Genomic DNA, 13,166 nt, shown 5'->3' with positions numbered 1-13,166 from the left:
TTTGCTCGTCTATGACCCTGTGAGCTGCGCCATCTTTTCCTTCACTGTTTCCCAACCGCAGAGTACACCCCACTCGCGGAAACCATGGCGCCTGCCGCAAGCGCAACGAGCAAGCCACAGCCGCAGTGGTCGACAAAAGTAGGTCTTTGCCTATACTCTTTGCCTACCAGCAACCTAATTGCCCCAGTTCGACACTCTCAGGCGACACGATCTGTTCCGCAACCCGCCCAAGGACAAGACAGCCTACCCGACCCTCGCAGCCGCCGTCGATCCCCACATCAATTCGTTCAACGCCATCTTTGCTCCAGGCGGACAGCTGGCCGAGGGCATACGAGATATTGGCACCAAGGTTTTCCTTGACGGCAACCCATATGCCACCCCCGAAGAGACAGGCCCCCGCAACAGGCTGCACCTGCGCATACAAGATGTCTTCCTCGACAAGCCTGTCCTGCCGCCCACCAACAAGGTCGCCCTCAAGAATCGCAACATTCTTCCCGCAGAGACTCGCGAACGACACGCCACATACCGCGGCAAGATGCGCGCGCGATTAGAGTGGAGGGTCAACAATGGCGATTGGCAGGAAGAGGTTGTCGATCTGGGCTCAATCCCCATTATGCTCAAGTCCAATCGCTGCCATCTCGAGGGCCTCCCACCAGCGGCTCTCGTCAAGGCCAAAGAGGAGAGCGACGAGCTTGGTGGCTACTTCATCATCAACGGAAATGAAAAAATCATCCGTATGCTCCAGGTCAACCACCGAAATTACCCCATGGCCATTAAGCGTGGCGCCTTCACCAATCGCGGTCCTGGTTACACCCAGTTTGGTATCCAACTCCGATCGATGCGACCCGATCAAACATCACAAACAAACGCTCTACATTATCTTAGTGACGGCAACGTCAACTTCCGCTTCTCATGGCGCAAGGCTGTACGAACCATCATGTCCCTTGTCATTTATTCAGTTTTGTGCTAATATTTTCCCCAGGAATACCTCGTCCCAATCTGCATGATCCTCAAAGCCTTGGTCGAAACGAATGATCGAGAAATATTCGAAGGCCTCGTAGGCGCAGCGGGCTCTGAAGGTCTCGAACAAAAGCAGTTTGTAACGGACAGAGTAGAACTGCTGCTCCGGACATACAAGGTCTATGGCCTACACTCCAAGGCAAAGACTCGCGCATATCTGGGAGAAAAGTTCAAGGTCGTTATGCAACTACCAGCAGACGTCACGGACGAGGAAGCCGGCACTGAGTTCCTTCGGAAAATCGTCCTTCCCCACCTGGGCTGTGTAAACGTCACTCCTGCTCAAGATGCGGACAAATTCCGTATGCTTCTCTTCATGACCAGAAAGCTCTATGCTTTGGTCGAGGGTGACTGCGCCGTTGACAACCCAGACGCTGTCCAGAATCAGGAAATCCTACTAGGTGGACAATTGTACGGCATGATCCTGAAGGAGAGGCTAGAAGAATGGCTTAACAGCTTCCAGATTGTTTTGAGAGAATGGGGCAGGAGGACAGAGTACCGGCCTTTTACATCACAAGAATTCCACAAGGATTGGTCTTCCAAGATATTGCGACGGACACAACTGGCTATCGGTCAGGCTATGGAATACTTTCTCAGTACCGGTAACCTCGTTTCGCCGGTAAGTATTTTCTTGATGAAACTTTACACAAGTAATACGCTGACCAGGACAATAGACTGGGCTCGATCTACAACAGACTTCCGGGTTTGTGGTCGTAGCTGAAAAGCTCAACTTTCCAAGGCAAGTTACACTCTCCTTTCTTCCACTAGCGCACCACTGACTTGTACATAGATTTATCTCCCATTTCAGAATGGTGCACAGAGGTGCCTTTTTCGCGACACTCAAAACAACAACGGTTCGGAAACTCCTTCCTGAATCTTGGGGCTTCATGTGCCCCGTCCATACCCCTGATGGTTCTCCTTGTGGACTTCTCAACCACTTTTCGCACACGTGCAAGATTGCGACAACCAATCTAGACGTTTCAGCAGTCCCCAAACTTGTTGCGGAGCTAGGTGTATCGAGCAAATCGTCCGCTTCTCTTGATGCAAGTGTGGTGGTACAGCTGGACGGTCGGGTGCTGGGCTTCTGTTCGCCAAAACAAGCCAAAATTATCAGCGATACGCTACGTTACTGGAAGGTTGAAGGTTCGCACGGTGTGCCGGTCGAGATGGAGATTGGTTACATTCCAAACTCAAACAACGGTCAATATCCGGGAGTCTACATGTTCTCGCAGTGCTCGAGAATGTACCGACCTGTCAAGTACCTGCCTCTCAACAAACTGGATTATGTTGGTCCGTTTGAGCAGCCCTACATGTCCATCTCTGTTACGGACGCCGAGATTGTATCGGGAGACTCAACTCACGTTGAATTTGAGCCGACCAACATCTTCTCCATCATCGCCAACCAGACTCCGTTCTCCGATTTCAACCAATCACCAAGAAACATGTACCAATGTCAGATGGGAAAGCAATCGATGGGTACACCAGGAACTGCCATGAGATACCGAACAGACAACAAAACCTACCGCTTACAAACTGGTCAGACTCCTATTGCCAGACCTCCATTGTATAATGAGTATGGAATGGACAACTTTCCCAACGGAATGAACGCCGTTGTGGCCGTTATTTCTTATACTGGTTACGACATGGACGATGCTATGATTCTGAACAAGTCATCACACGAGCGCGGGTTTGGGCACGGTACTGTCTACAAGACCAAGATTTTAAATCTCGAGGAAGGAAACCGCAAGAGTCGATCGAATAAGTCGATAGCCAAGCTTTTTGGCTTTGCGCCTGAGGGTCTCATCAAAGCAGAGTCTAAGGAGACTCTTGATATTGACGGCTTACCTCGTATCGGGACCATGTTGCGGTCTGGCGATCCCATCGCAGCTTTCCACACTGTCTCATATGATGCAGCTACTGGCGACTACGTGAACCGTGATGGACAGACTCAGTTCCTCAAGTACAAGGAGGACGAAATCGCTTTCGTTGAGGAAGTCCGCGTCATTGGCTCAGAAGACGGTACCCAGCCTTGCCAAAAGGTCTCAGTCAAGCTGCGAACGCCGCGTTCTCCCGTTGTCGGAGACAAGTTCTCTTCCCGTCACGGTCAGAAGGGTGTCGTGTCTCAGAAGTTCCCAACCACTGACATGCCGTTTTCCGAATCCGGCATACAACCAGATGTTATCATCAACCCCCACGCTTTCCCGTCCCGTATGACAATCGGCATGTTTATCGAATCACTGGCTGGAAAATCTGGAGCGCTCCACGGCATGGCGCAGGATTCAACGCCGTTCAAATTCGATGAACAGAACACGGCCGTCGATTACTTTGGTGCCCAATTGAAAGCCGCAGGCTACAACTACTATGGAAACGAACCAATGTACTCTGGAATCACCGGCGAGGAACTTTACGCTGATATCTATATTGGAGTAGTATTCTACCAACGTCTTCGTCACATGGTCAACGACAAATTCCAAGTCCGAAGCAACGGTCCGTCAAACGCACTAACGGGCCAGCCTATCAAGGGTAGGAAGAAGGGTGGTGGTATCCGTGTCGGAGAAATGGAGCGTGATGCTCTGTTGGCCCACGGCACAGCCTTCCTGCTCCAGGATCGACTGATGAACTGTTCCGATTACACCAAAGCCGCCGTTTGCAGAACATGTGGCTCCTTCCTCAGCACCACACCTACTGTCAGCGAATATGGACGCAAAAAGGACAGAAATGGCAAGGACGTTACTATTCGTTGCAGACGTTGCGCCAAGCTTGCTGATAGCAACGATAACGACGTTTGGATGGACGCTCAGGGCTTGCGCTACTCCGGTGGCGAAGATGTCGCGATCGTGGCTGTGCCTGGTGTCCTCAAGTATCTTGACGTTGAACTGTCCAGTATGGGCATCAGACTCAAGTACAACGTGGATCCTTAGACACACATTGGTCTGATAATTTTCAAAGTTGGATGGCTTATCATGCTGCATTTCCTTTTTTGCTGTCCGCCCTCTCGGCGTTGAGAAAGAATGAGTTCATGCCGGATTACTTGGGGGAAAAAAGTTTAATGACTTGACTCTTTTTTAGCATTGCATTTGCCTGGAGTAAATGGTGCCAGATTTGATAGTTTCAATAGATTCTTACGTTTTAGATTCCTTCTTTGTTCCAATTTCCATTGTGTGATCAATCCTGACTAGTGTCTAGCAAACCGTCGTGGTGAAGGAGGTGATTTCTTTCAAATGTTTAAATGACTATAACTTGTTTCTAGAAGAATGCAGTAGTTCAAAAAAAAGGAGTGTGGAATTCAAGAAAAACTTCCTCACTACGATATGGCTCAGGTATTCGAATAGGAATTGGGTTTTGATACTGAACTTTTCTTCACATATACCTTTACGCTATATTTACACAAAAGCCTCGGACACTAGATACTAAGCCAAAGTTCAAGAGCCTCCTTGTACTTCAATACCCCAAGACCAGTAACAGCATCCCATCCAACAGTCGTCGGATAGCCAGTAGCATTACAATTTTTGTTGCTCTCCCCTTGGGTAATATCTCGAACAATCCGATCTGCATATTTATACAGCACAGGATTGATGAACCCCACGACCGGTTTGCCCACAGCTAACCGCTCGAGATTAATGCGCGTGATGAGTGCGCCAACGTATTGTACAGACACAGAGGTCCCGCCTGCTTGCCAGACGAGTCCTTTGTCGATGAGAAAGTTGGATGAAAGAGTACCGATGGCGGAAATGTCAGGAACCGCGCGTCCAGACAGGCTGCGGATACCGTTTTTACCGAAATCAGGGAGGATGTCGGGGAGTGAAGTCGTGTTCGCAACCAGCGGTGCTAACCCTGTGAAGCCGGGCGCGTTGATTGATGCCGTTTGGAGGTAATTACTAACGACATCATTCTGCCACTCTGGGCGTGGATGGATGGCGGAAACCCCACCGCCGCTCCAGTGAAAGCCTTGCTCTGGGTTTTCGCCGTTGGGCTTCCGAATATCGAGGCCGTCTTTGAGCATTGTTGCGCCAACGGCGGTTACATACGGACAATTTGCTGGTGCGACGACGGTCCAGCGATCCTTGTTGGGACCCCAGCATTGGGGGAGGATACCAGCGATGCCGCGATCGCCGGTTGCGGCAAGGACAGTTGTGCCTTGCAGTGCGAGTTTCATGAATTCGTTGCATTGTCTGCGTAGATAAGAACTAGTATTTCGGAATCTAGGTTAGAAAGAGGCGCAAAAAAAGAGGGGGCTTCGTGTCAGTAGTAGTACTAGTATCATCATCAACTTACATGGGATAGGTATCTTCTGTTCCTCCCCAAGCGCTAACAAGCACATCTGGCGGCTTCACGCCTCCACATTGCCTCTCGCCCTTGTATCCGCCTGGAGCTGGATTCGGGTATTGCCCATCAACGCCTGGTTGAGGTCCAGTGACGTTGTAAGCGCTATACGTGCAGTACGACTCTATACACAAAAACCAAATTTTCCTTAGTCAGTCCGTTACCCATCGATTATTCTCAAAAATTGTAGCAAGCGAGCGTTCACTTCTTTTACTTACCGTCAAAAGCTTCCAGCATACCATTGAGGCTGCCCGTCAAGGTCGGATCACCCTGGACAACGGCATCATCGGGACTGATAATCGTGACTGTGTTTGGAGCTACCAGCGGCACAGTCAGGGCGAGATCGACTTGGAGTTCACCGGAAGATGTTTGGTTAGTCCGTGTGTCGGCTGCACCGTCGATGAGAATTTGATGGGGCACAGTGCCCTTTGGCACTTCGGGCGCAAAAGCCGACCAAAAGACGTCGAGATCTTGTTGCTTGTACTTTTCATTTCCACTGTTGTAGATGGCGTGTGTATAGTTGGGATTCGACAGCGCAGGACCTTGCGGGACACCGTAGAGTTCTCGAATACACGCTGGTTCTAATGCGGTGTGGTTGTTGCTGCATGCTACGGTACTACTACTTTCGAGATTTGATTGCAGTTGAAGTGGTACTGGGGCACCTTGTTGCTTGACTGGATGCGCGGCGGGAATGCCTCTTTTTTGCAACAAGGTGTTTCCGGCCGCATCTTCTTCCATTTGGTGAGACAGGAGGATTCCAGGCCATATGAAATCGACATGTTCTACAATGCTTGCGGGCACGTAGTATGCTTCTGTCGCTACTACCTTACGCCCGGAATCATGATGATAGTTGTGGAATTCGGTCCCGAGTAAGTTTTCCAATTGCTGTATTGTTGCTGAGAATTCGATCCAGCCTTTGTTTCTCGACTGCGTGATGGGGTGTGCAAGATCGGCAGCGGGAAGGGATTCTTCGAGCCACTGCTGGACCGTCGTAACGGATTCGTCGCTTGGGCTAAAGAAGCTATGGACTTCTTCTTGTGTCCAGTGCTGGCCGTAACGTGGCGAGTCTGGGTCTGACACGGCCATTAGGAGCTCTTCGCCTTTCTCCAACCCGTTCTGTGCAAGTGCAATCCGGACAGAATGAATGATGCCCGTTTCCAGGCGATCGCCTTTGTGCCATCCGGAGGGCAAAGTGCGGCGTTCTCCATGCAAGACATGGCCGCGCTGTGCTAGGGAGGCGCAAGAGAATGTAAGTCCGGTGACAAAAAGCCACAGAATCTGGTTGGGACTAATCGATGCCATGCTTTCTTGTGCGTACCAGAGAAGTACAAACAGCTGGCTTGTGGTTGAGAGGAACCTTCGCCCGCTCTGCTGAGGTTCTTTTGTGTTGGTGAGTGAGACTCAGAGATCTTTGCAAAACCTACATTGCTTAATTTAAGTAGGCGGTCAAGACGACTTGTGCCGGAAAAATCTAGGCTCGTATTCGGGCATTCATACTATCGTGAGCGTGCTATCCTTGCTCATCGGAGACGGGTGGGCTGACTATGGGTATTAAAGCCGATGCAATAAACCTTATCCCACGCGATATCGTAGTTATGCAATTCAATTTCATATAACAATGGGCTCTCTACTACAGTGGCTTAGTATTGTTTGGATAGTACAACTAGTTACTACAACGAAACATCGAATAAGAAAAAAAAGTAAATACAAACATGTTGCAAAGGCTTATGCTTAAAGAGCTATACTTCGGTAACGCCAGGTAACGATGTTGTATTCAATAGAGAACTGAACTCTAGGCTACGTAGCTATTTATATAGGAGACAGGCAAATAGACTGGTTGCTGTTCAAAGTAACAAGAAAGGATCTCTTCTTAACACAGGTCGCATGGTAGCAGACCATCGGGCGTCCATGTCAGATCGTGATAATCTCCACGGTGCGGTCAGGTGATATGCCATCACGTCTTGAAAGCGTCAGAACAAACAACTGAGAAAATACTAAAGATGTGTGTAATTCTCATGTCTATTATTCAGAATAATGTTTTATGCGTGATTCTGTGCAGTACAGGAGGGTATCGTAATGACTCGTCCCATAGCCGATTTTCCATAAATGGCCAAACAAAAAAGAACTCCTGTACTATGCTGCCACCCAAATCGTACGCCGTTGATGCTACTTTTTCTCGTGCTCTCGTCGATGTGCCAACGCTGTGGCTATTCTTGTTCTTCGGCGAAATCAGCCGCTTCCTTCTGCTCCGCCTCGCTTTCTTCCTCAACCTTGGCAAGGAAGGGATGTTCCAAAGCCTCAGCGGCGGTGATTCGCTTTGCTGGGTTGCACTCCAAAAGGCGGTACAAGAACTGTACGGCTTCCTTCTCTTCTTCCTCAAGCTCCTTCTTGGGCTGGGTCTTGTCGCCTGTCCGGCCTGTGCACCAAAGGATAATCTTCTCTAGGCTATGACCGCCTTCACTGTAGCTAGGTATGTTCGTCTCAAAGACTTGGCCATGTAGGAGTGCTGTCTCCCGCATTTTCTTTCTTCCAAATATAGTGGTGATCTCGAGTAGTGCATCAATGTCGTCTGCGCTGTGAAAGAAGGGAAAGCGATGCGAGAGCATAGTCAAAAGTATGACTCCCACACTCCATACATCGATAGAACAGGTCTGCTGAGTGCATTTTAGAAGCACTTCAGGGGCACGGAAGCCACGAGTGCCTGCTCGGTTGGCGCGTCTGCTGTTGCGAGTGTCGTTCTTGGGATAGGCGGAAGCGTTGTGACCTGCTGATTGTGTCTGGGCGTAGACGCTGTGGGATACCCTGTAGCGACGATCCTCTTCGTTCAAGTGGCAGGCACAGTTGTGCCAATCTGTGCCTTCTCGTTCCGCAAGGCCAAAATCGACCAAGACACCACGCGATTGCGATGTGTTGTAGAGGAAGTTGGTAGGCTTAACATCACGGTGAATAATACCTTTCTTGTGTACTGCTGCAAGGGCAGTGAACAAACTTCGAAAATAGAAGCGCATATCGGAAATCTTCATGTCGCGGTAGTAATCTCGAAAGTCGCGATGCTGAAAGTAAGGTAGCACAGCAGCCACCTGATCCAAATGACGGAAAGCAGTGATGAGGGGGCACACTGAGTCTGAATCTCTCAGGTCGTAGAGAAGCTCGAGCTCATTGAAGATGCGTATCGGACTGCTGGTAACGTAGATCTTCTTGATGGCCACATAGTGGGGGCGGCGGGCGGACTGCTTCCTGCGCAAAGGGGACATGCTCTTGTTCTTTTCTCGTTCGTCAATGTCCCAGTCGTTGTTATATTTTTCGTACTCGAGATCTTCGGCTTTGTAGACAGTAGAAAAGGTTCCTGTGACGAAGTGTGAGCGACCCCCGGTACCCTGCATGACTGCAAGCCAACGATGGGGGACATACCCTCTCCAATGCGGTTGATCAGTCGAAAGCGCTTGCTGATACCGACAAATGTCTCTTCGAAGCGCGCCATATCTTCTTGGACGGAATCCTCGACTTCCTCGTCGCTGCTGTCGACTGTTTGCCCACTCTCGTCGAGCGGATCCATGCTTTCGTCCATAGTCTCTTCAGACTCTTCTGCCTTTATAGAGTCTTCGTGGACGTCAATGGCCTCTGCATTCCGCAGTGAAGTGCGCGCCTTTGCCATGGGAGGAGGGTAAGTCTGTGAGTGGCCTTCTTATGGGGTGCAGAATGATGCACGAATCTCTGCACAGCGTTTGGGAGACGCGTTCCGCGATTGAACCCTGGACGATTACTAGGCCGGAAGGGGAAGCATGATGACAACGCGCACGGGCCAATAAACACATGCAACGCGCTTTCCCGCCAAGTGAGACGACGGCCCGCATTTGTCCCTTTCACCTTAGCAAATAACCCCACCCTCGACGACCCTTTCGTCGCTTCTTTTTGTTTTGGCCTTCTTGTCTTTTGATTCCGCAAGCGATTCTGACCATTATGGATGCGCGCGTGGAATTCGACATCAATGAGGCGGTCAAGCTGTTCGACAGCGACCCTTCGACGATCCCCACGCCCGAGGCCCCGCAAGCGCTACAAGACTGCGAAGATGAGCCAGAAGCGCTGTCGTCGCCCGGATTGATCAACAGCGAGCTGAATCCTGTGGTTGATGCCGTGGCAGAGAGCCCAGATGCGATTACTCGCAGCTCTGTTTTTGATACTCTGCAGTTTCTGCTGAAGTGCGTTCCCGCATATCCAAAGCACGTAAAAACATATGACACAGAACCTAATCATAAACTGTTCCGGCTCTCTAGGCACTCATCACAGATTCCTCCCGCAATTCTCAGCAAGATTCTCGACCTCATATCCTCCGCATTGTCTACTCAAGCCGACATAATCCACGCAGACCTTGAGGCTGAAGAGCAGGATGCGATACCTCACCATAAAAATTTGCTCGAAATGTATGGCTTTCTTCTTCGCTGGACCATCTCCGCAGTCGAAACAAGAGCACTAGAGAAATCCGCCTCTGCCCCAGCAGCGCGGGGGCGGGGTAAGACTACAAAGACGAAAACCGGCGGAGGCAAAGAGAGCGCCTGGGATGCCTCTGCCCAATTAGAGACAGCATTGGACCGGATGAGCAAGGTGCTTAGACTCAAGTTGGGCCGTATATTTGTCACTACATCAGAGCGAGACACGTTCATCGGTCTGTTCACAAAGCCGGTATACCACATCCTTGAGAATGAGGCAAGGGTCAAGAACAATGCCATACGGAATCATTGTTTCAGAGTTTTGTGTTTTGCCGTCAAATCGCACGGACATGCATACAGTAAGTACACTAAGATTCCACTGAGTACCTCTGCTGACAATTATGATAGCCGCACAAACATCCATCAACCAGAGCTTGACATATTTTGAGCATCTGTCAGAGCCTATGGCGGAGTTTCTCTTCACACTTGCAGATGCGTTTGATTATCCACAACTAACCGAAGACGTCTTGAAAGACATCAGCAGCAAGGAGTTTAGTTCCACCGATCTCAAAGGTCCAAAGTCTATCTCGACTTTCCTTACCAAGATTTCTGAACTCACACCACATCTTGTCATCCGACAAATGACACTGCTTGCAAACCTGCTAGATAGCGAGTCGTATACCTTGCGCTGCGCCCTTATCGAAGTCTGCGGAAACCTCATAACTATGCTTAGCAAGCTGAGTCAAGACGACCGCAGCGAAAACCACAAGGCGCAGATACGAATTTTCTTCGATGTGCTGGAAGACCGCTTCCTCGACATTAACCCCTATTGTCGTGCTAGGGTAATGCAGGTTTACGTTAAACTTTGTGATCTAGAGCAGAAGTACCCCAAGCGCAGACAAAAGGTCGCCGAACTTGCTGCTCGCAGTCTTGAAGACAAAAGTAGCAACGTTCGCCGAAATGCGATTAAGCTACTTGCCAAACTCATCTCAACCCATCCCTTCACGGCGTTTGATGGAGGATTGCTGTCGACAAAGGACTGGACTAAGCGATTGGAAGAATGTGAAGCCCAAATCAATGCCCTGCAGCCTCCAGAAGAGTTGAGGGAACGCCCACCGAGTGATCAGACGGTCGATGAGACACTGCTGCAGGATGCAACACAGGCTGATGTTGGGGATGAGGAAGGACCGAAGCATCCATCTGAGATGAGCGAAGAGGAGAAGGCTGCCGCCATCGAAAAAGCTCAGAAAGATGCAGCCACGGCACAAGAGCTGGAAAAATTCCAAGCAGTACGCAAGTTCCTGCTAGAAGCACTCAAGTTCATTGAAGTCATCAACGATGCTGCTGAGATCATAACTCAGTTATTGTCATCCAAGAACAAGAGCGAGGTCATCGAAGCCATGGACTTCTTCACCACCATCGATGCGTACAAGATTGCAAATGCAAAGCTTGGTATCCGGAGAATGCTACGACTCATCTGGACCAAAGGCAACAGTGACGAAGGCAAGGGTGTGCAGACTCATCTGCTTGAATGCTACAAAGGCTTGTTCTTTGACGCACCGCCCGGTTTCGATGACAACGCGGTTGCAAACTACATTTCAAAGAACATGATCAGTTTGACTTTCGGTACAACGCCAGCAGAATTGACGTCCCTCGAGCAGCTTCTCAGTACGATGATGAAGCAGGGCCTGGTCAATGGATTAGTCATTCAGAAGCTCTGGCAGATCTATGGCTACCAGAAGAAAGACATCTCCAAGAACCAGCGCCGAGGAGCTATCATCGTTCTGGGTATGCTGGCACTTTCCACACCAGACATTGTAGTGCAGGAAATGGAGACCTGCCTTAAAATTGGTCTAGGAGAGCTTGGTAGGCGAGACCTGGGACTGGCCCGGTACACTTGCATAGCTCTTCGCCGCATGAGCCAGCCGCCCGGAAAGCAGGCCGCCAGTGACGCTCCAGCTCAAACTGTGAAACTGCCAAACGACCACGCAGTATTGGTGAGGCTGGCTGCAATCACAGAAATGACTTCGGACAGCAAAGAGTGGTATGGAGTAGCAGAGCAGGCTATCAGTGCCATTTATGTCCTATCCAAGCACCCCGATGTCTTGTGCTCAGAAATCATCCGCAAGATCACGAAGCGTGTCTTTGCTGGACAGCATAAATCCGATTCACGCCCTACATCAAGTTCAAGCGCTGTTGAGCCGAAAGGGGAAGATGAGGAAATGCCAGATGCACCTCCAATCGAGGAGCCGCAACCCAAGAAGCAAAACTCTGCCCTCGCTCTCTCGCAGCTGCTTTTCGTTGTCGGCCATATTGCAATCAAGCAGATTGTTCACCTTGAGCTTTGTGAACTTGAGTTCAAGCGTCGGAAAGCTGAAAAGGATAAGAAAAACGCATCTGCTCCTCGAAAGTCGATGGCATCGTCGGGCGATCCTACCCCCTTGAAGAAGGGCCGCAAACGAGGCGCTACCAAGGAGCCTACGCCAGCGCCTGAGGAAGCTGACGAGCTCGATCTCATGGCTGGTACTACTGAGGATGATTTTACCGAAGCCATTGCGCATGTCCGTGAACGCGAGCTTCTATATGGTCCGCAGTCTCTTTTGGCGAATTTTGGACCATTGGTGGCGGACATTTGCGCCAACAACACATCATACAATCATCCGACTTTGCAAGCTCAAGCGGCACTCTGCTTGGCGAAGCTCATGTGTGTAAGCTCAGAGTACTGTGAGACTAACCTTGGCTTGCTGCTCACCATCCTCGAGAGAAGTCAGGATGCCGTCGTCCGCAGCAATCTTGTTGTAGCACTTGGCGATATGGCAGTGTGCTTCAACCACCTCATTGACGAAAACACCGACTTCCTCTACCGCCGCTTGAACGATGGCGACCCTAGCGTCAAGCGCACTTGTCTAATGACGCTTACTTTCTTGATCTTAGCAGGTCAGGTCAAGGTCAAGGGTCAACTAGGCGAGATGGCCAAGTGTCTCGAGGACAGTGACAAGAAGATTGCCGACATGGCACGCATGTTCTTCACCGAGTTATCCACCAAGGACAACGCTGTCTACAATCAGTTCATTGATATGTTCAGTGTGCTTAGTGCAGACACAGGCCTTAGCGAGGAGGCATTGAAGAGAATCATCAAGTTTTTGGCTGGATTTATTGAGAAGGTATGGATTTACAATAGACTACACAATCTTGCAGCATCGATACTAATACTGTGTAGGACAAACACGCCAAGCAACTCTCTGCCAAACTTGCTTCGAGGCTTCCAAGGGCCGAGAACGAGAGGCAGTGGAATGACATCGCATACGCGCTGGCTCAGCTACAGCACAAGGATGAAGAGATTCAGAAACTGGTATCGGAGGGCTTCAAGGTTGTACAGACAGCTGCGTAGAAGGTTGT

The 13,166-nt window shown here is 50.1% G+C and overlaps 4 protein-coding genes across 4 annotated transcripts; 2 read left to right on the top strand and 2 right to left on the bottom strand.

Moving 5' to 3' along the window:
• Positions 1 to 84: 84 nt before the first annotated feature.
• Positions 85 to 3,938, top strand: COCVIDRAFT_14336 (hypothetical protein; the record flags this gene model as incomplete). Its single annotated transcript, XM_014703013.1, has 5 exons — positions 85 to 138; positions 188 to 925; positions 983 to 1,636; positions 1,692 to 1,720; positions 1,808 to 3,938. 5 exons carry the CDS (start codon positions 85 to 87, stop codon positions 3,936 to 3,938), a joined length of 3,606 nt encoding a protein of 1,201 aa, XP_014558499.1.
• Positions 3,939 to 4,420: 482 nt separating this feature from the next.
• On the bottom strand, positions 4,421 to 6,642 carry COCVIDRAFT_94201 (hypothetical protein; the record flags this gene model as incomplete). The annotated part of the gene is made up of 3 exons (XM_014703063.1): positions 4,421 to 5,204; positions 5,293 to 5,464; positions 5,559 to 6,642. 3 exons carry the CDS (start codon positions 6,640 to 6,642, stop codon positions 4,421 to 4,423), a joined length of 2,040 nt encoding a protein of 679 aa, XP_014558549.1.
• Positions 6,643 to 7,547: 905 nt separating this feature from the next.
• On the bottom strand, positions 7,548 to 8,995 carry COCVIDRAFT_36063 (hypothetical protein; the record flags this gene model as incomplete). The annotated part of the gene is made up of 2 exons (XM_014703062.1): positions 7,548 to 8,686; positions 8,752 to 8,995. 2 exons carry the CDS (start codon positions 8,993 to 8,995, stop codon positions 7,548 to 7,550), a joined length of 1,383 nt encoding a protein of 460 aa, XP_014558548.1.
• Positions 8,996 to 9,300: 305 nt separating this feature from the next.
• On the top strand, positions 9,301 to 13,158 carry COCVIDRAFT_94145 (hypothetical protein; the record flags this gene model as incomplete). Its single annotated transcript, XM_014703061.1, has 3 exons — positions 9,301 to 10,126; positions 10,176 to 12,931; positions 12,988 to 13,158. The coding sequence occupies 3 exons, from the start codon at positions 9,301 to 9,303 to the stop codon at positions 13,156 to 13,158; spliced, it is 3,753 nt and encodes a 1,250-aa protein (XP_014558547.1).
• Positions 13,159 to 13,166: the final 8 nt, after the last annotated feature.

This window comes from Bipolaris victoriae, assembly GCF_000527765.1.
Source record: "Bipolaris victoriae FI3 unplaced genomic scaffold scaffold_25, whole genome shotgun sequence".
NCBI lineage: Eukaryota > Fungi > Ascomycota > Dothideomycetes > Pleosporales > Pleosporaceae > Bipolaris > Bipolaris victoriae.
Note: the sequence above shows the minus strand (reverse complement) of the source record. Positions and strands in the feature narration are given on the sequence as shown.